The sequence below is a fragment of the Nematostella vectensis genome, chromosome 10 (assembly GCF_932526225.1).
Source record: "Nematostella vectensis chromosome 10, jaNemVect1.1, whole genome shotgun sequence".
Taxonomy (NCBI): domain Eukaryota; kingdom Metazoa; phylum Cnidaria; class Anthozoa; order Actiniaria; family Edwardsiidae; genus Nematostella; species Nematostella vectensis.
The window spans coordinates 10,697,906-10,717,812 of record NC_064043.1 but is presented as its reverse complement, the minus strand read 5'-3'; the positions used below and the strand labels follow the sequence as shown (position 1 = coordinate 10,717,812).

The window sequence follows — 19,907 nt, the reverse complement described above, 5'->3', positions numbered from 1 at the left end:
AAAAAATATAACGAATACATAGATTAATGTCCACACTTGATTATTTTTATGATCACACTTAAATCAGACTGTGTACATTCGTTGCTGTTGTCATACAGGCCTGATTTGCTGACCAACGTTGTGGTTGATCCACGTTCAATTGAACTCAGCATACATGCCATGTAGGCTACGCCCACTTACTACCCAACAGAACAAAGCAAATACTGGAAACGGCTAGTTTTGTCTGCTGACGACCTAGTTTGAACTTTAAATACAGTACTTGTATATAACCGCCTCCATCGGGATCGTTAGAAGTTGGTAGTTCTCACTGGCTGCTGCTACAATACAAATGTGACCACAGCCTTGTCGTTTACGTAGTAAATTCTTTGAGAAATGTCCCAAATGCGTCTCCCAATATTTTGAATAACACACATTACCTTGCCCTCCTGCGCAGAGCTCTCTATGTGGATCGTTTCGAACAGGGTAAGATTTCCTTAATTCTGAAAACATGTTTGTTTAAGACTCACCATTAACCTTGACCTCTACATCAGACGGTGCCGAACTATTATACGTCCATCCTTGACATGTGTACACGCCAGCGTCGCTAGGCAACATATCGACAATAGACAAACGCTTGATGATGAAATACCCATCATCGTCCTCAACGTCAAGCACAGTCCTGTTGCTAGGCAACGTCCGCTGGTCCTTGCGCTCCCATCCTATGTCTAGGAAGTCGTCGATGTTTGCTTTGCATTCAAGGGTTAGGGTGGACCCCTCGTCCAGAGTGACCTTATTGCTTGGTGTTATTTTGGGCTTGTCCATTCTGTCAGCTGAAAGAGAATACAATGAAGAGTGAAGTAAAGTCTATTGGGTCGGTAACAGAGTTTTCGGGACCCTATTTTGTTAACACAATCCCCTCTCGTATACCACCGGCCACCATCCCCTCTCGTATACCACAGGGTATACGAGAGGGGATGGTGGCTGTGGTATACGAGGGAGGATGGTGGTTGTGGTATACGAGAGGGGATGGTGTCTGTGTTGTGCAAGAGGGGATGGTGGCTGTGCTATACAAGAGGGGATGGTGGCTATGGTATACGAGAGGGTATGGTGGCTGTGGTATACGAGAGGGGATGGTGGCTGTGGTATACGAGAGGGTATGGTGGCAGTGGTATACCAGAGGGGATGGTGGCTATGGTATACGAGAGGGGATGGTGGCTGTTGTATACGAGAGGGGATGGTGGCTGTGGTATACGAGGGAGGATGGTGGTTGTGGTATACGAGAGGGGATGGTGGCTGTGGTATACGAGAGGGGATGGTGGCTGTGGTTTACAAGAGGGGATGGTGGCTGTGGTATACGAGAGTGGATGGTGGCTGTGGTATACGAGAGGGGATGGTGGCTGTGGTATACGAGAGGGGATGGTGGCTGTGGTTTACAAGAGGGGATGGTGGCTGTGGTATACGAGAGGGGATGGTGGCTGTGGTATACGAGAGGGGATGGTGGCTGTGGTATACGAGAGGGGATGGTGGCTGTGGTATACGAGAGGGGATGGTGGCTGTGGTATACGAGTGGGGATGGTGGCTGTGGTATACGAGAGGGGATGGTGGCTATGGTATACGAGGGAGGATGGTGGCTGTGGTATATGAGAGGGGAATGGTGGCTGTGGTATAAGAGAGTGGATGGTGGCTGTGGTATACGAGAGGGGATGGTGGCTGTGGTATACGAGAGGGGATGGTGGTTATGGTATACGAGAGGGGATGGTGGCTGTGGCATACGAGAGGGGATGGTGGCTGTGGTATACGAGAGGGGATGGTGGCTGTGGTATACGAGAGGGGATGGTGGTTGTGGAATACGAGAGGGGATGGTGGCTGTGGTATACGAGAGGGGATGGTGGCTGTGGTATACGAGAGGGGATGGTGGCTGTGGTATACGAGTGGGGATGGTGGGTGTGGAATACGAGAGGGGATGGTGGCTGTGGTATACGAGAGGGGATGGTGGCTGTGGTATACGAGAGGGGATGGTGGCTGTGGTATACGAGTGGGGATGGTGGCTGTGGTATACGAGGGAGGATGGTGGCTGTGGTATACGAGAGGGGATGGTGGCTGTGGTTTACAAGAGGGGATGGTGGCTGTGGTATACGAGAGTGGATGGTGGCTGTGGTATACGAGAGGGGATGGTGGCTGTGGTATACGAGAGGGGATGGTGGCTGTGGTATACGAGAGGGGATGGTGGCTGTGGTATACGAGAGGGGATGGTGGCTGTGGTATACGAGAGGGAATGGTGGCTGTGGTATACGAGAGGGAATGGTGGCTGTGGTATACGAGAGGGGATGGTGGCTGTGGTATACGAGAGGGGATGGTGGCTGTTGTATACGAGAGGGGATGGTGGCTGTGGTATACGAGAGGGGATGGTGGCTGTGGTATACGAGAGGGGATGGTGGTTGTGGTATACGAGAGGGGATGGTGGCTGTGGTATACGAGAGGGGATGGTGGCTGTGGTATACGAGTGGGGATGGTGGCTGTGGTTTACAAGAGGGGATGGTGGCTGTGGTATACGAGAGGGAATGGTGGCTGTGGTATACGAGAGGGGATGGTGGCTATGGTATACGAGAGGGGATGGTGGCTGTGGTATACGAGAGGGGATGGTGGCTGTGGTATACGACAGGGGATGGTGGCTGTGGTATACAAGAGGGGGATGGTGGCTGGTGGTTTCTTATAGAACTGGAACAAAACTACACCGCTATTGGTAAACAAAAAAGAGGCTAAAAATGGATAAATAAACGGGTATAGCTATCACTTATAATAACGTATCCTATGCCAGGATAAGAGATCATGTCATTTGGTGTATTATCTCTATTAGTCAGGATAACATCCCCCTGGTGTACCCCCGTCTCAGGGTGCCCGAATATAAACATGACGGGTAGGAAGTGTGTTCTGTAATTTACAAGCCACTTATCTCTTTACAAGGTTTTCATTGTTGCAGATAAATTGTTTCTTTCCCACTTACCTGTTCTGATAACCGAGAAAACTTGCTCATCCGAGCCAATCAGATTCTCCGCCACGACTTTAAAAAAATAGTTAAAATTATTAGACTCGAGTGTTTTCCGACTTATCGTCGATGGCTCGTCGGGTGGTGGCGAGACTCCTCGACGAGATCTTCGCCATTTGCTCGGTAGGGGTTTACAAAGTCCGAATCCCCGACAGTGACTGGTCGACTGCATGTACCAGCTGTAGCGTGGTGCTGGGTTTCCACTGAGCGCGCGGATCTCAAGGGAGATGGTCTCTGTATAAGGAATCTGGTAGGAGGCTATTTCGCCTTGCTTAGCAAGTTTGGGAGTCTCTGCAAAGAGAATAAAACATGGTTGTCTAAAAAGGCTAAATTGTGGTTGTTGTTTATGTTAATAGCACTAATGAGTTTTAGATGACTGATTGTCAATAAACGCTATTGATTGTTTAACGTGTAGTTAAATTTTAAGTTTTGGTTTTAATCTGGTATACGTAACGAGGCGTCGGGGCTTAACTGTGGCTGTGTGGGGTGATAAAATGTGTGGTAATGGACGTTGGTGCGTGGGTTAAAGTGTGTAAGTGTGGCTATTTTATATGGTGTATTGCAACTGTAAGGGTTGGATTAGTGGCTATATATGAGAGGTAGAAATAGGCTAGCAGTGAGATGTTAGGGGAGAACTGTGTGTTTGACCTTCGGAGGAAGGTGATAATTACATGTTGATATTCTTGTGATAACATATTGTTCAATCTTGTGGAGAATTTCATACAATTGATTGTCCGTTGATGCTAGTTGATGTCCAGGTATATTAAATTATTGGTTATTGAAAGTCGACTCGCGCTAATAATGTTGATGATCGTGTTGATGAACGTGTGTTGTTGATGAACGTACAATACACGCTATCGATACAACTTTTGGCACAAAATAATAATGTCCCTGTCTCGTTAGAAATTATCTCGTTGGATAATGCCCCTTTCTTGTTGGACAAACAAATAATAATGTCCCTTTCTCGTTAAGCTGATAGCCTAACATACTGTTTATCATTATGTCTTACCATGCAACTGTAATGTCCACAGTCGCCGCACCGTGTGCTAACTGGCTGATAACCTGACATACTATCTATCATTCTTGCCCTTGCCCTAACTGGCTGATAGCCAAACATATTGTTTATCATTGTACCCTTACCGTGCACGATAATATCCACAGTCGCCGCGTCGTCTCCCAACTGGCTGATAGCCTGACATATTGTTTATCTTATTTATGTCTTACCGTGCACTATAATGTCCACAGTCGCCGCGTCGTGTCCCAACTGGCTGATAGCCTGGCAAGTCAGTCCACCTCCATCATGGTAATGAGAGGCGCTCTTGATTGTGAGTGTTGCGTGCAACTCCTCGTAGTCAAGATTAAAGCGCTGCGCATCGGGTGTCGCACTATAACACCGGCTATCACGGCTACGGGCGTCACCCGTGCACTTGGCAAGCTCCCGGTCACCTCTGACCCACCGGACGTCCGGGGTCGGAATACCGGACACGTGGCAATGAATCACGAGGCGGGATGCACCCCTGACCACTTGCTTGGAGGTGAAGTTCATGATCTTGGGCGGTTTTGTGTCTGATTTAAATACACAAATTAAAATGTAAATGATAAACACATATCATTTGTAACATAACAATTGACATTATAGAGTGTCCAAAGTGATTTTCTGTGTGTCTTATGGACGCAGAAAATACAGTTTTAGTGAAATAATTCAATATTCAAAAACTTTTATTTTCAGTGCAAGAGATTCTACTACCGCTAAAGGCCCGACGAACACATGCCGCTAACGCCCGAAGGCCCGCCGAACACATGCCGCTAACGCCCGTAAGCGCGGCGGACACATGCCGCAAATACACAAAGGCGGGACAAACAAATTCTTCTGAATGCTTCACCCTATTGCTCGGCTAACTGGCAGAATGCTGTGAAACCTCATGTGGACGATTGCATGTTAAGCATGCAATGATACAACATGCAAGGTTGTCGTGGTTGCTACGATAAGATAATTTCCATGACAACAACTCACCTAGCCGTACGATGGAGAAGGCCAATGTGTCACTACCCAGGTGATTCCACGCCACGCACTTGTAAAACGTCGTCTCATTGGTCGCCGGTGAAACCACCTGATCGCCGGGTGACACGGGCTGATTAATAGCATGATAGTCCTGGTCACGTGGTCCGCAGTCGTGATCGTCTGAGGAACACTTGTACCCCGATGCATGCCACCATTGGATCATGGGAGGCGGGTTACTACTCTTTATCGGACACGCCATTCGGACAAACTCGGACGGCTTGGCTACGATAACTCTCGTGTCTTCCTTCTTTTCTATTATGGGTTTTGCTAGACGTGACAGAGAAAGACATTCTGTGAAACATTTTGGAAGGGTCCTAATAATAACCTCATGAAAACAGAGCCAACATTGTTTAAAAAAGTCATCGCTGCTTGTTGATGATATAGGAGTTTTGCCTTCACAACATTTGCCATAGTTGTGCAGACTATGCTGGCTCATATTGCGCAGTTTACATAAAGATTTATACAGCAGTGTTCTAGTTTACAAGTTTCCTCAAAACATCAAAACACAAGTATATGAAACAAATAAATCAGACCAAGTCTTTCAATTGTATGATTATTATCCGGTAAAAGAAGAGTTTATGAGGTTTGTCTATGGTATCAATCATTCAATATGCCTTTTTCCGACGTCTGGCAATAGGGACAAGCTTAAATCACTCTTGAAAACGATTCTCTTACCATGGACATTCACGATTACAGATTTGGTACTGAATCCCTCAGCATTCTCCGCTCTGCAAATGAATTTTCCTGCATCGTCTGGGTATACTGACGACGTCACACGCAGAGTGTATCTGCCGTTGCTATGGGAGACACTGTACCGCTTGGGATCCTGGGATGAGCAGAGAACAGAGCCAATGAATGGCCCGCAAGCTCCTAGTACCTCGGCGCTCTTGGTCCAAGTGACTGTTGGCCCTGGAGATGCTGTGACGACACATGTGAGCTCGAAGGAGCTGGTCTCGTTTACGGTAAGTTTAGTTGGCGTGGACATGGCGATAAGTGGATGGGAGAGGTCTGAGGAAAAGAAACGACTATTGATGATCCCTGACCAGATTTGTGTGACATATTTTTTACTGCCGCAATATCAACAATAACAACAGCAAAAGCGATAGCCACAGCAACAAGAGCAACAACAACGACAACAACAAGAGCAACAGCAACAATAAAAACAACAACAACAACATTAACAAGAGCAACAGCAACGGAAACAATATAATAACAACAACAACAACAGCAAAAGGAACAACAGCAACGGCAACAATAACAGCAATAACAACAGCAACAGCAATGCAAAATATGAACTTTTTAGTAACGAACTAAATTTACTTAAATATTATTAACATTCCATCCCACAATAAGAAAAACAGATCTTATATATTTTCTAAAAAATCATTTGATAAGAAATCGCTGATAGTTCAATATTCCAAATTTAGCCCCGGTAATATTCGACAGATATCTCGGCCGATCGACTGTTCGTGACCAAACCACATACCTTTAACGTCGACAACAGCTGTGGCATTGTCGAGCGCACTAGGTCCAGGCCCCTCTAGCGTGCACGTGTAGTTCCCAGCATCACTTGTGGTCGCGTCTCTTATTTTAAGTACTGTTTCTATAATATTGCCGTCAATGCTTTGCTGTACTCTGTCGTTACTGACTGTCCGGGTGTGTCCGGTATGGTCCGTCTGTGTCCAAGTGAAGGTGAGGCTAGTAGGATTCACTGAGCCGTAACTACAAACCAAGTTGACTCCGCCCTGGTATTCAAGCGTCTTGCGAGAGGGCGAGATCTGCAATATGCCAGGTCTCATGGTATCTACAAGGAAAAATTTATCATCTTCTTCATAACATTATTTTAAAAACAAGGTCGTAGAAGGGGGTGGGGCACTGGGGGCATGTGCTTCCCAATATTTTGAAGAATTATAAGAAAATTGCCAGTAGGGGCGTGGCTGTGCCCCCCAAATATTTTCTTAATGTTTCTGTATTGTGACCACCCCCCAATATTTCAAGTCCTGCTACGTCCCTGAAAGAACAAGATAATTTGATCTAAAATAGTTGACTTTTGATAGGACATTGAATATGATTTAAAGCAACAGAAAATCAAATTTTAAGGTTGGTTCAAGCAAGGACTAACAAGCAAAAGTTTAACCCAATTAACAACAAAATTTTTCTGAACGCAAGCACAAGAGCAAACGTAATGGAACGCAATTATAGCGGAACTTTCACGCGGCGAGTGAGCGGAGCTCCATACCTAAGAAAAAGTGGTTTATAAGAAAAATGTGGTAACAAATATTGGTAACCCATCGACTCGAGTTTTGGTGACGCGATGTCCGTCCGTCCGTCCCCAAAAAGCATCGTATGACATCCAAACTTGGCAAACGTATGTGTCAAGGGAGGTGCAAAACTGTGGTCACGTGGTTTGTGACATCATTTATGACGTCACTAGAAGCAAAAATATGATGACGTCATCAAAATAAAAAATATTTATATTTCACGAAGGAAACATCGTATGGCAACCAAACTTGGTAGGTGTCATGTAGGTGTTAAGGGGGGTGCAACAATATGGTCACGTGGTGTGTGACGTCATCGATGACGTCACTTAAAGCAAAAAACGTGATTAAAAGCAAAACATTCATATCTATTGAAAGTAAACATTGTTCCACAACCAAACTCGGTAGGTGTCATAAACGTCACTAAAAGTAAAACTACCCTAACGCCGAAACATCGTATAATATGACAACTAAACTTGTTATGTGTGTGTTATGTGGGGGGAGGGGGGTTAACAAATTGGGCGCACGATTTGTGAAATCGTTGAAACCGTCAAAAATAGAAATATAATAATAATATTTAAAATTCCTTAAATTATTAAGCGAAAATGAAGCAAAGATTTGCTGGGCGTTTGGAGCTCCGCTTTTAGGCAATGCCTAAATCTATATATTATGACTTCCATGCGTTTGTGTTTTATAGATTTCGGCATCTGTTATTGTGTTTGCGTCGATTTTGTTTTTGCTTTTCATTACACTGGCATTCTAGAGAGAGTATCACTGGGAGGAGAAGAGAGAGCGCAGACGGCAAAAGTCTGTATAAGCGCAGAGCCAGGCACTGACAAATCTGTAGAAAATACAGCAAAGCCTGTCTTTCCAGAATCTCTTACAGCCACAGCAGGCGCTGCAACTTATCAGCGCACTTAAACCGGGCGCATGTTCCATTGTCTCGGAAGACAGACGGAAGCCATCATTGATTCTAGTCAGTACCTAGTCTGAGTCTCCCTCACGAATTTTGTTGGAAAGATATAAACAAATTGAATTATATCCACTTAATGAGAATCAGCTTACCTAGAACAAAGCTCGCGACATAAGGTGTCCCACTGATATCAGGTGTACAGTAATATTCTCCCGCGTCTTTTGGGCCAAACTGCAGAATGACAAACGCACTGCCATCCCACGTGATTTTAAACCCGTCTGTTGCTCGAGGTGTCACATGACCGATTTGCACTTGATACAGCGCCGGGGTCTGGGCGCTACATGGGACCTTTGGTTCACCGTTCCATGGGATTAACTTCTTGGGTTTCGCGGGGAGACTTACACTTAAATCTAGGTAAAGAAAAGAAATAGTATTTGGGTTAAAACTACACGAAATTTCTTTGGATAGAATTCTCAGTCATATTGTATTTTATCCACGGAATTTGAACGGGACGCTAAGCAACTGTTCCACTTCCCTAAGTTATTAATACACGGAAGCAAATGACAGGGGGCAAGGGGACGTAAAACGGGACATCACGTGGTAAAATTCCATTTTCTATCCCTGCAGTCAAGCTTACCTACAATTTTGAGACGAGCCTGCGCGTACCAGTACCCCGACCAGCGGTTTGTTACCCGGCATTCAATGCGATAGAGACCCAGTTCACTAAGCCCATTGAGTGTTAACACGCTGTGCATATCAGAGCTCTGAATTGCGTGATGTGATTCATTAACTTTGACCTCGTTTAGGAACCACGAAAACGAATTAGCTTTTGGGATCTGCACTGAACAGTTAAACGAGTTGGAAGTCAGTCCACCGTTCTCAATAAACGAAGGCGTGACGACAGGAACCGGCGTCTTCTCTGTTGAAAAATACAAACGAAAGGGAATAAACCTCCTTGAAATACCGCGTGAGACGATTTTGCACCATAAAGTACTTCTTTTCTTGATTTTTACGAGGATGCTTTTCAATCAAACTAACTCAACACTCAAATGACGTCATCAATGCTGACGTCATCATGTAAATTTAGTTCACTCGTGGTTATACTAACTCTCTGATAGGTGGACGGTCACGAGCGTGCCTATCTTGTACCCAGTCTTCTGACCTCCACACTTGGACACAGTCTTACACAACACATCACCAGACAATTTGCGACTGACGCCTCTTAGCGAGTATATGGAGCCTTTCTTTGTCACCTCATTTCCATCGGGAACCACCTAAAAATAGCACAGACATTCATTTCTTTACTGTTATTTTTAGTTATTTTTTAAAAAGCAACAGTAAAGATGAAAAAGAATTAAGGAAGCTCAAGAGAATCCACGAGGCTTATACGAGCTTAGCTCCCTCGAAGTGCCTAGGATTGGATATATTTTTTTGGAAAGAAAAGAATTGAAAAAAAAAGCATAAGGAAATAAATCCAACTTGAAATAGAGAGGCATTGATATTTAGATCACCATACTTTGCATTGGTTATTTTAAACCTTGGCTTTTTTCTTCTTCTACTGCTGTCTTTCACATTTTACACATTTTACACACATTTTACAGTTAGCTAGTTCATTCCTTAATCTAAAACTACATTACCTCAGTCGTCTGGTAAGATGTGACAAGCTCTAGTCCAGTCTTGGCTTGCGGAACGTTAGCAGCCTTGCAGTGCAGGTCGATAGAGCTTCCAAGCGGGACGATCAGGAAGTTTGCTCCTGTACCGAATATTATCCCATAATCTGCAACATCAGGCATAATGTCGTATTTATAAACCAGGCAAATCGAGGATATCTGCCATTTGATAACAGCATTGTAGCTGCTAGAAAATTTGGGAGGAGGTGGAGGGGGGGGGGGGGGAGGAGGGGGAGGGGGTGGGGTGCTGTTGCCACTCAATTTCCTTTGTGCTTTGTAAGATTTCTTATTCTACTTGGGACTGACCATACTGCTCCCCCCCCCCTCCCCCACCGCTAGCTACGTTACAGGACAGGGTTAAGATTTAAAGAATGACATATATTTGACTGACCGAGATCTTCCATGTTGAGAAAGACCTCCTCTTTAGCCGTGATGTTGCGCGCTGCGCAAAAGTATCTCCCCACGTCAAGACGTGAAAGGGCGTGGATGGTGAACACTTGCCGGTCAAAAGTAACCTTACAGCCGTCCGGCCATCTGCGGACAGTTTCGCGTGTTTTCTGGAACAGGGCAACTTCTTCATTTGGATAAGATAGGCTGCAGTTGATAATCAAGGATTCGCCGGCGGATTTTTTCACCAAGGGAACAGGGATAGGGGGAGGCTTGATCCAGGCGCGTTTGACAGCTGATCAAGGGAATTAAATAAGAGAATAAAATTAGAGAAATACTCGAGGGCACATCAGAGCAAGACGGAATCCTACTAGTTTTGAATTTATTTTCAATAAAAACTGCTGCTTACTTAAACGTTAAATTGGTAGGCCACGGTAGCAGGCATCGTTCTATGAGCCACGTTCAAACAGCGCCATATTTAAGTGCAATATGTTAGAAGGTGGTGTGAAGTACATCGCGATAATTTCCATAGTATTAAGTAGTCATCCGATTGTAGCTGTGCAAGCAATGTTTGGCTTTACTAGTTTAAAGGCTATCCCAGCGTTCCCGTGTATCATGGTTTATTCCACAATCAAACACGGGAAGATTGTTTATATCAAAGAGTTTTGCCTAAGCGTGCCCCACAAATAATCAAGACTCCTGCTCAAAGAAGCATTGCCTCATTAAGGACTGACCTGGCTTTTGACATGATTTTTTCTCCCACACCAGACCATCGCCACAGTTTACTCTTTTGCCGACACCACTAACGCAATGAATGTATCCTGCTTCGTTGTACGGATCAGCAAACATCCCATCAGGACTTTTGCAGTAAGACTCTAAAATAGCAAGGGAATTAAAACGCTTTGTGGTGCTTAAAAATATATCATATCTTAGTTGGAAGTCTGTCTGTTTCCAGTAATTATAATACTTTTCTCTTATCTGGCTGGTATCTGTGAAAAAAATAAAGGGATTAAAAGTCAAATCACTAACTACTGGAGGAATTTTTACGCACAGTCAATTCATCTTCATTTCGCGCACTTTTTGTGGGGCTTATTTTCTTGTAATTCCGCGCCAAAGATGCGACGACCAAGAAAGCGTGAAAATCTCCACGCCTACAGTAGATTATGGAGTGGGAACAGAAAGGGGAAACATCTTGTATTTACCTATAACGACAACCATAGTGGCCCCAGGCCAGAACCCCGAGGTATACACTCTTCCTTTTGTCAAGACCCGACATTCGTATTTGCCGTGGTCAGCTTTCTTCATGTTTTGTAGCTGTAGCGTGGTTGTCAAAGTGGTTGTTCCATTTTGATCTACTTGCGACTCCGTAGTTTGCCTTCCGGCGTCAATAGCAAAACCGCCTAGAGATACATTTGGGTTAGTGGCTGGTACTCGAGCTTTTGATCAGAAGATAAGCAATAGTAACAGGAGTAGTCTTCTTTGTAGCCATCCATATATTTGTCAGTCGCGAAAGCGCTCCAATCCTCCCGAGGTGCTTTCGCGACTGACAAACGCGGACAGCTGCAAAGGAGACTATGACAGAAGGGACGTAGTCAGGATTTCCTGGAGGTTTGCCAGTCACAGCAAAAAGCTTTTGTTTTAATTCTATCGACCGTTGAATGAAGGTGGGCGATGTCGTGCTGGCGTTCTAATAATAGCGGAGCGCCGCGAGAGCGGAGGGAGACCCATACCTAAGAAAAAGTGGTATATAAAACAAATATGGTTAACCCATCGACTCGAGTTTTCGTGACGCGATGTCCGTCCGTCCGTCCCTTAAAAGCATCGTATGACAACCATACTTGGCAGGTGTCATGTATGTGTCAAGGGAGGTGCAAATATGTGGTCACGTGATTTGTGACGTCATCAATAGCGTCACTAGAAGCAAACAAATGCTGACGTCATCAAAACAAAAATATTTATATTTCACGAAGGAAACATCATATGGCAACCAAGCTCGGTAGGTGTCATGTAGGTGTCAAGGGGGATGCAACAATATGGTCACGTGTGGTATGATATCATCGATGACGTCACTTAAAGCGAAAAATGTGAAAACGGTATAAAAAGCAAAAACATTCATATATATTGAAAGAAACATTGTTTCACAACCAAACTCGGTAGGTGTCATGTTGGTGTCAAGGTGGGTGCTCCAATATGATCACGTGATAGAAGCAAAATATCGTCATCAAGATAAAAAATTCATATCTCGTGAAAAAAACATTGTATAACAACCAAACTTGGTAGGTGTCATGTATGAGTCAAGGGCGGTGCCAAGATATGGTCACGTGATGCTTGACGTCATCGATGACGTCACTCTAAGAAAAATATGCTAACGTCATCAAAAAAATATTTATATTTCACTAAGGAAACATTGTATAGCAACCAAACTCGGTAGGTGTCAAGGGGGATGCAACAATATGGCCACGTGATGTGTGACTTCATCGATGACCTCACTTAAAGCAAAAAACGTGATTTATAGCATAAAATACATATCTCTTGAAAGAAACACTATTTTGCAACCAAACTTGGAAGGTGTCATGTTTGTGTCAAGGAGGGTGAAAACAAATATGGTCACGTGATTTGTGACGTCATCGAGGACGTCACTAAAAGCAAAAATATTACGATTTCATTAAGAACATAAATATCCATATCTCATGAACAAAACATCATATAACAACTAATCTTGGTATGTGTCAGGAAAGTGTTATGGGGGGTGCACCAATATGGTCACGTGATTGTGACGCCATCAATGACGTCACTAGAATAAAAATATGCTGACGTCATTAAAATAAAAATATATTTTTTATTAAAGAAACATCGTGTGACAACAAAACTCGGTAGGTGTGATGTGGAAGTGGGGTGCAATGAGATGGTCACGATGGTTGAAGTCATCAATGACGTCAATAAACCCTGACGCCGGAACATCGTAAACTAAACTTGTTATGTGTCATGTAGATGTGGGGGGAAGGGGGCATAACAAGTTGGCCACGGGTTGTGATCGTCAAAAACAGAAATATAATAATATTTAATATTATTAATAATATTTATTATTAAAGGAAAATAATTTGGTCGTTTGGAGCTCCGCCTTTAGGCAATGCCTAAACCTATATATTATCTATTATATATTATATATTATCTATATATTACGCTCTTGGAAAGGTGTCATTTGGAAGACATATAAAAGCATGTTGCGACAACTCGCATGATAACTTGTGGTATTATGCTGCACAATTATTACCTTTAAACCAATAAACGCTACTGATGTCCTTTCCCGTAACAGTGCAATTTAGTTTTGAGGAGTCACCTTGCGACGCAAACAATGTTGAGGGTACCTTGGGAAATGGAGGGTCTGTAACATAAATAAGCAAGCGATCTAAGAACACTGAACTGATAAAATCAGATTGGTAGCAAGTCTTGAAATAGGGCGGGATGCAGAAACAATAAAAAATATTGGAGGGAACGTTCTTACCGCTACTGGTCATATACTTATAATTTTTGAAAATACTAATAAAAGAGTCATATGATCTCCAAATAGGAGAGGTTATACAACCTCCCCTCCTAACATAAGCAATTAAAAAATTAAGGATAAAAATCGCTCGAATGTCCGAATCAACAAAGCTGACGTTTGTCACATAGATACAAGAGGGTCTCAAGTTGAGAAACACTTCTTGCACACAACTAGCGAGAAGTCTTCCCTGTAGTAGAAAATATAGCTGCAAAAGCTTTTAAATTCTTAAAAATCTTATTGGTATATATGTGAACAGTTCACTTGACTATGTCAATACAGAGCTATGTGGACCTACGCAATAAGTGCAGCTCTCCTTACCTTTCGGCGCTGTATCAACTCTCACATTTCCCAAGAACTGGTTCCTCAGTCTACCGTTCGAACCATAACGGCACAAGTAGAACCCTGCATACTGCCTGGAGATCCTGTGTAAGGTGAACTGATTGTCATACTTCTCAACAGTCTCACCATCCGGTATCAGTCTCCGCATGAAATTACCCGGTAGCATTTGCCACAGGCTTATGGGAACAGAGGATCCCATCTTGGGACACACGATACTGATTGAGCTCCCTATGGGAACACTCCCACGGATTTGTCGCCGGTAGCGTGACGCGAGAAAAGTGGGTGTATTCAAGCCTAAGGAATAAAATAGTTCATATGTTCATATATACATTAAGGAATGTCTTTCACGCGACCATTTTACGGTTTACACGTGGATGGTTATTTTGATGGTTTTTAAGTTTCCCTTCCAAATAAATAAAAGTATTTTCAGATGAATACACAAAGGCAATGAACCTTATAACAAGCAGTTTTGAAACCTAAGGCCCTAGTACTTATATAGCCCAAAATATGCGTGGAGCGGCTCCCCCCCCTTTCCCTGGCTACAAGCCGGCAGAAATTGGACATTGTACCCCGAATTTCTTTTACCATGTCCGAGACTCCAGTCCCCTCCTCGTTTCCAACTAACGATTTACCAATGGATAGCACTGAAACCTTATTCAAGGTGTATTTTCCAAATGGTCTCTTAATATTTGCCGTAATTTATTTATTTAACATGCAAAATACTGAAGTAATCGTGTTCATAAAAGCTGACTGTTGATAAATTTCAGGGCAGACTGTTATTGATTTTATCTGAAACAGAACATTTAAAAAAAATCTGAAACGGAGAGGGCGTAGGTACTACAAATAAGTTTAGATTGTGACCTGAAAGATAGTAATCTGCAATCTTTACAAGTTCTCAGCACAAAAGAATATCAATAATAAAAATCCTTCTGATATTGAAATATTAATGCTAGATATATTGCAAGGGAAGTGTGTCGTTGTTTATCTTATTGATATACCTCAGCAATGTCCCCCACCACAACCATATATATCCCGAAAACGGCGGCTATTTGACAGGACCTAACCAAAATATGAGCGCAATTTACCAACTATCCGCTTACAGTCAAAATAGATAAGTTTTCTATAACCACAAAACGAGTTTCAAGTAAAAGTATTGATAAAGCTGCCAACTTATGCCTTTTTTTTTAATTTGCAACATTATTCAAGTATATTTACGTGCAGTTCAGGTGAATGGTTTAAACACGATATTAATCAACGTATTTATTACCTTTTCAGTCATGTGTTAACACTGCTGAAACGGAATGCAATTAACCAGATAAAAGACAAGTAGAAGACTCGGCTCTAAGAAGGCGCATCTGCGTTTTCCCACACAAAAAAGAAAAGAAAGAGAGAACGCTTCTCGTGCCTAACACAAAAGACTGCGAAGACTTTTAGCATAAAGATGCGCTGTCTACCAAAACAATTAGAAATTTAGAAAAATAACAGATTAGAAAAAATGTGGTCATTAAATGTGTTGTACATTGTATTTGAGTAAAAACATAACTTTTTGCTCTAAAATTTAAAACTTTAGCTCTAAAAACTTTACTTCCTAAACAGCAAATCCATTCATTATTCAATGAATGACAGCTATCGAAACGTTCCATTTTTATCCGATTTTTTTTTAATTCTCTGCTGATGCAGCATTCAAGTAATTGCCCCTATAATCTACAGAATGCCTATATCTTTTGCCCGGAAGCGTTCGCGACTCAGATGTTACCGCTCACTGATCAGAATGACAAAAAGCTAAGTTAGCGCCAAGGCAGCTACCGCAATAAGCTAAACAACGTTTTTGGGGTCACGTTTTTCATTTTAGCCCCCAAAATACTACTAATTGCTTTGAAGGAAGAAACAAAACATGGAGGATGGGGAAATTCTAATTCTAATGCTCAGGAAAAAAAGTTCTTATTAAAGGTTAGACAATCAAATAAATTTTATTAAAAGTTAGTCAATCAAAATATCCAAATATTCGTGTTCGTTAACCAATTTTTTTAAGGTTATAGGAAGCAAATCGTTAGAAATATGATACTCGTAATGGATAATCTTTTTTTACAAAAACATACGAGTAAGTTGATTAATACTACTCTGACAAAATATCTTCTTGTATATATCGTATTAATCATTAGAGGTAGCTAAGAAAAATGAACAGTTTATTCATGATCTTGGTAATTGCACACAAGCATATCATTAGCGTTAGTACAAGATAGATGAAAGAAGATTCCAATGACATTTTACGTGTTCTTCTAGCGTATGACAATACACGTGTGTACAATTGATATGTACGTATATTTAAAGTTATCACCTTGATGGGGTAAAATAACGCCACTAGCAAAAGCGTCTTTGTCTATTTGTTGTTCTAATAATGCGTGCTGCGCGTTTACTAGAGTGCGTTCTATTGCACATTTGCGTGACACAAAACATAGTAATTTCGGATCCGCAATTTTTGATTATGTCGAATTTCCTGACGTTTTGAGCCATCTGAAACAATGAAGAGTTTGATGCGTTCAAATGTGCATTTGACTTACCGTACGATAACGAAATCACTAAAGATACGCAGACTGTAAGCAATCCTGTTTGAATGAAAAACATTGTTTTTGTATTTCTCTGGTTTTAGCTGGTTCTTCTTGCTATCTTACGATACACGAAACCATTCTTCAAGAAATACAGCTTCTACCAGTTATTGATTAGATATCATTCGCACGTTTTTCTGGATAGTTTTACGCTGCTCAGATCTTGTTGATATCTTGGTTCCTTTGGTTTTGCTTTCCCAAACGAAATCGGAAACGCTATGGCTTTGACGAAACTTGATATATGTGGGTAGCGCTTTCCGTAGTCTGGCCCTAAAGGTCAGAGCAAAATTGACTCCATTTTGATGAACAGTGCACGACGTCGCACTTAGCTTATAGTTAGTTTTATAAACCAAGTTCTAAATTGCACAGATGGTTTGCACGATTATATCTATGGCACTCCAAGAAACAGGCACGGCTGTTACCTCGCGCAGAATGGTTGTAATTTTGACCCAATAAATGACTTTACGTCATAGTAAAGCTATGCGTTTTTGACACTCCTCTCCTTATAGAGCGATAACGAGGTCTGATTAAACTGCTTTGTCACTTAAGTGCGAAAGATTGTCTCCCTAGGGTGGTATTTACGAGATTTCAATTATGGCATTGCATTATTAAAGGCCCTGGGTATGTATAGGTAACGCAATTCGATGATATTGCAACTACAGTATAAACCCCATAACCACATAAACCAAGGTGTTAGATTCCTGCATTTGGGGAAGTGTTTGACAGCCTTTTTGACGCTATAAGGAAAGATTAACGCTGTTAAATAAACATTTCAATGCCTGCGCAAAGAAGTGAAAGACAAGGAGAAGAACACTTAGTTATTATTTTGACATTGCAATGGATGTTTTAGATAAAAAAAAGGCAAAAAAGCGAAAGTTAATCCCACGCAAGGCGTGGTGTAGAATACTTGCACCCAGATTCACGAGTGCACAAGCAAGATGTTTCATTTGTGGTTGAATAACAAAGTATTTCTATGGAATGACAGGCGGCATTTGAGGCAAACAAGCGTGCGGTCATTTTGCTTCAGTCTTCTCATAGCACCCACTCTGCACTAGTTTTCCTATTGGGATAAGGTTTTTTTTTTAAACCCTTTGCGTTGGTCGATTGGCAATCGAATTTCCTCTTTCTCCTGGAACATATGCAAACACATGATGGCTAAAATGAATAATTCACGGTTGTTTGATCACTGTTTTACTTTCTTTTCTGACCACTAATGATAGATTGGCTTTATTCAATGTCAGTAATATGCATGAGCTTGCTGAAAGCTAAGTTCTACTGCAAGCATTGTCAATACAATTGAAAACGCATTTAGAGATGTTTTGCGCCTTTGTCACCTACATATTTTATTTACAAGATGTATCTAAAAATGTCTAATGACAAGGAGGATGTCCGCAAGGCCAATTATCGTTACAACCATTAAAACCCTACTAGAGGTTGGCTTCCCTGCAGAGAAAGCGAGTTATCCCCCTCCTATTTAATTTCAACCTCCATAATACTGGTGTATCATGTTGTAAACTAAAAAAAGAACAAAAACCTAGATAGGCACATAGTTCTTGTTTGAATTTTTTATTTTAAATAGGCACAAATAAAGCTCCAATAATTATAAAATTACCAGAAGGGCCGTGCCCCCTCCCCCTTTTCATATCAATCAATGGCTGTCGTTTTTCTAATGGTCTAAAAGAGTCTTAGGGGAGCGCGCGGGAGACCTGTGATATTCTAAAACGTTAGGGACTAGGCTCCATATCCAAGATGGCCGCCAGCAAAATCGTAGTAAACACGAATTCCTGCAGGTTCACGTGAAATGTTCGACTTACAAAGTTCCAGAGATAAAAAAAGCTAAAAAATGTTTGAATCGGACTCCCAAATATGGTATGTAATGCCTAATAAGAAAATGACCGAGCGAGCTAGAAAAACGACTGATTGGACTGATTTATTTAAATATCATTGTATCGTGCCCTCCCCTCCCCCTCAAATAAAGGCCTCGTTACGGACCTCCAAATCCTAGATTTCTGCCTATACTGTTGGTTCTTAAAATTCACACATGCTGGGTACGCTGTGTTTTCACACTTACCTAAAAATAGCAAATGCTCGACTTTTTTATATAAATTGGTGTATATATCTCATTCAACTTACCATAAGAATCTCCCAAGGCGAGAATTAACAAAACTTGCAGAGCATAGCTTGTAAGAGTAGTGTGACAACGCTTCATTTTGGAAACAATAGCTGCAAAGTAATAACTAATTCTGTCGATTACTAAACTCTACAGACTTTTCGATCAAGCCTATTTAGCGGTCATGTCATACACATGTTATCCACATGAAGGGGCCAATTATAGGGTTGATGTACCATCCGTGACACAGTGTTTTCATCCACAGCTGTGCCCTACTCACACATATCACCACAACAAATTTGCATTAAAGATATACAGTTAGCAAACCATTGAAGTCTAAATAGAACAGGGGTCAGGGGGTTACAATTACACGCAAATTTTATGAAGGCATTTTGGATATGAGGGTGTAACACAAAGCATAAAGAATCAAGAGAGCACTATATAAAGACACTTGACTTCTGGTCGCAAAGCAATGGGCTGATACACGAGCGTAGCCTCCTTCATGTTTCCAGAAATATACCATTTGCACCAGCTCTCGTGGCGCATCAGTGATGCCATGTCTTTATTATTTACGGCTGCGCCGTAATAAATGGGAACCCTCATAGATCGCGTACTATGCATATCATTGTACCAGGCGGGTACCCAGGATTTGTTGAAGGTCATATGAATCATATGGAAAAAAAGCATAACATTTGAAGATCCTTCCATAAGAGATATCCCATTTTAGCGAGGGGGGGGGACCTTGCGCACACCCGTGTACGTGCCTTTCTATGTACGGCCATTTTTAAGCAGCGCATGAATATCCACGTGCTATTCCGACTATTCCGAAACATACGATAATTACGAGCCGGTGCCTAAAAGTATCAGTCACTCTTGAAACACTGAGTCAGTTTCTAATAATTACCACTGACCATAATAAGGTACAAATAGCCCCCACGCACCCTCTCCCGTGATACCTGGGTCGGCCTTTTTCTAAGGAACCTAGTGTTTAAA

At 42.2% G+C, this 19,907-nt stretch overlaps 1 protein-coding gene across 2 annotated transcripts in view; it reads right to left on the bottom strand.

Annotated features, from left to right (window-relative positions):
• The window catches only part of LOC5519244 (hemicentin-1), a 28,577-nt gene extending 9,375 nt beyond the window's left edge, over nucleotides 1-19,202 (bottom strand). Inside the window, exons 1-16 of one of the 2 annotated variants that reach the window (XM_032363977.2) lie at nucleotides 18,938-19,202; nucleotides 14,178-14,492; nucleotides 13,590-13,700; nucleotides 11,518-11,715; nucleotides 11,050-11,190; nucleotides 10,320-10,610; nucleotides 9,896-10,035; nucleotides 9,367-9,532; nucleotides 8,896-9,177; nucleotides 8,411-8,668; nucleotides 6,574-6,891; nucleotides 5,763-6,095; nucleotides 5,040-5,354; nucleotides 4,250-4,591; nucleotides 2,984-3,316; nucleotides 507-809 (exon numbers count right to left, since the gene is read on the bottom strand). In XM_032363977.2, the coding sequence (XP_032219868.2) occupies nucleotides 507-809; nucleotides 2,984-3,316; nucleotides 4,250-4,591; nucleotides 5,040-5,354; nucleotides 5,763-6,095; nucleotides 6,574-6,891; nucleotides 8,411-8,668; nucleotides 8,896-9,177; nucleotides 9,367-9,532; nucleotides 9,896-10,035; nucleotides 10,320-10,610; nucleotides 11,050-11,190; nucleotides 11,518-11,715; nucleotides 13,590-13,700; nucleotides 14,178-14,492; nucleotides 18,938-19,013 (3,922 nt within the window). In that variant the 5' untranslated portion in view covers nucleotides 19,014-19,202. Of the gene's footprint in view, nucleotides 1-506; nucleotides 810-2,983; nucleotides 3,317-4,249; nucleotides 4,592-5,039; nucleotides 5,355-5,762; nucleotides 6,096-6,573; nucleotides 6,892-8,410; nucleotides 8,669-8,895; nucleotides 9,178-9,366; nucleotides 9,533-9,895; nucleotides 10,036-10,319; nucleotides 10,611-11,049; nucleotides 11,191-11,517; nucleotides 11,716-13,589; nucleotides 13,701-14,177; nucleotides 14,493-16,759; nucleotides 17,263-18,937 lie in introns of those variants that run through there. The other variant, XM_032363978.2, reaches the window with a different exon arrangement.
• Nucleotides 19,203-19,907: the final 705 nt, after the last annotated feature.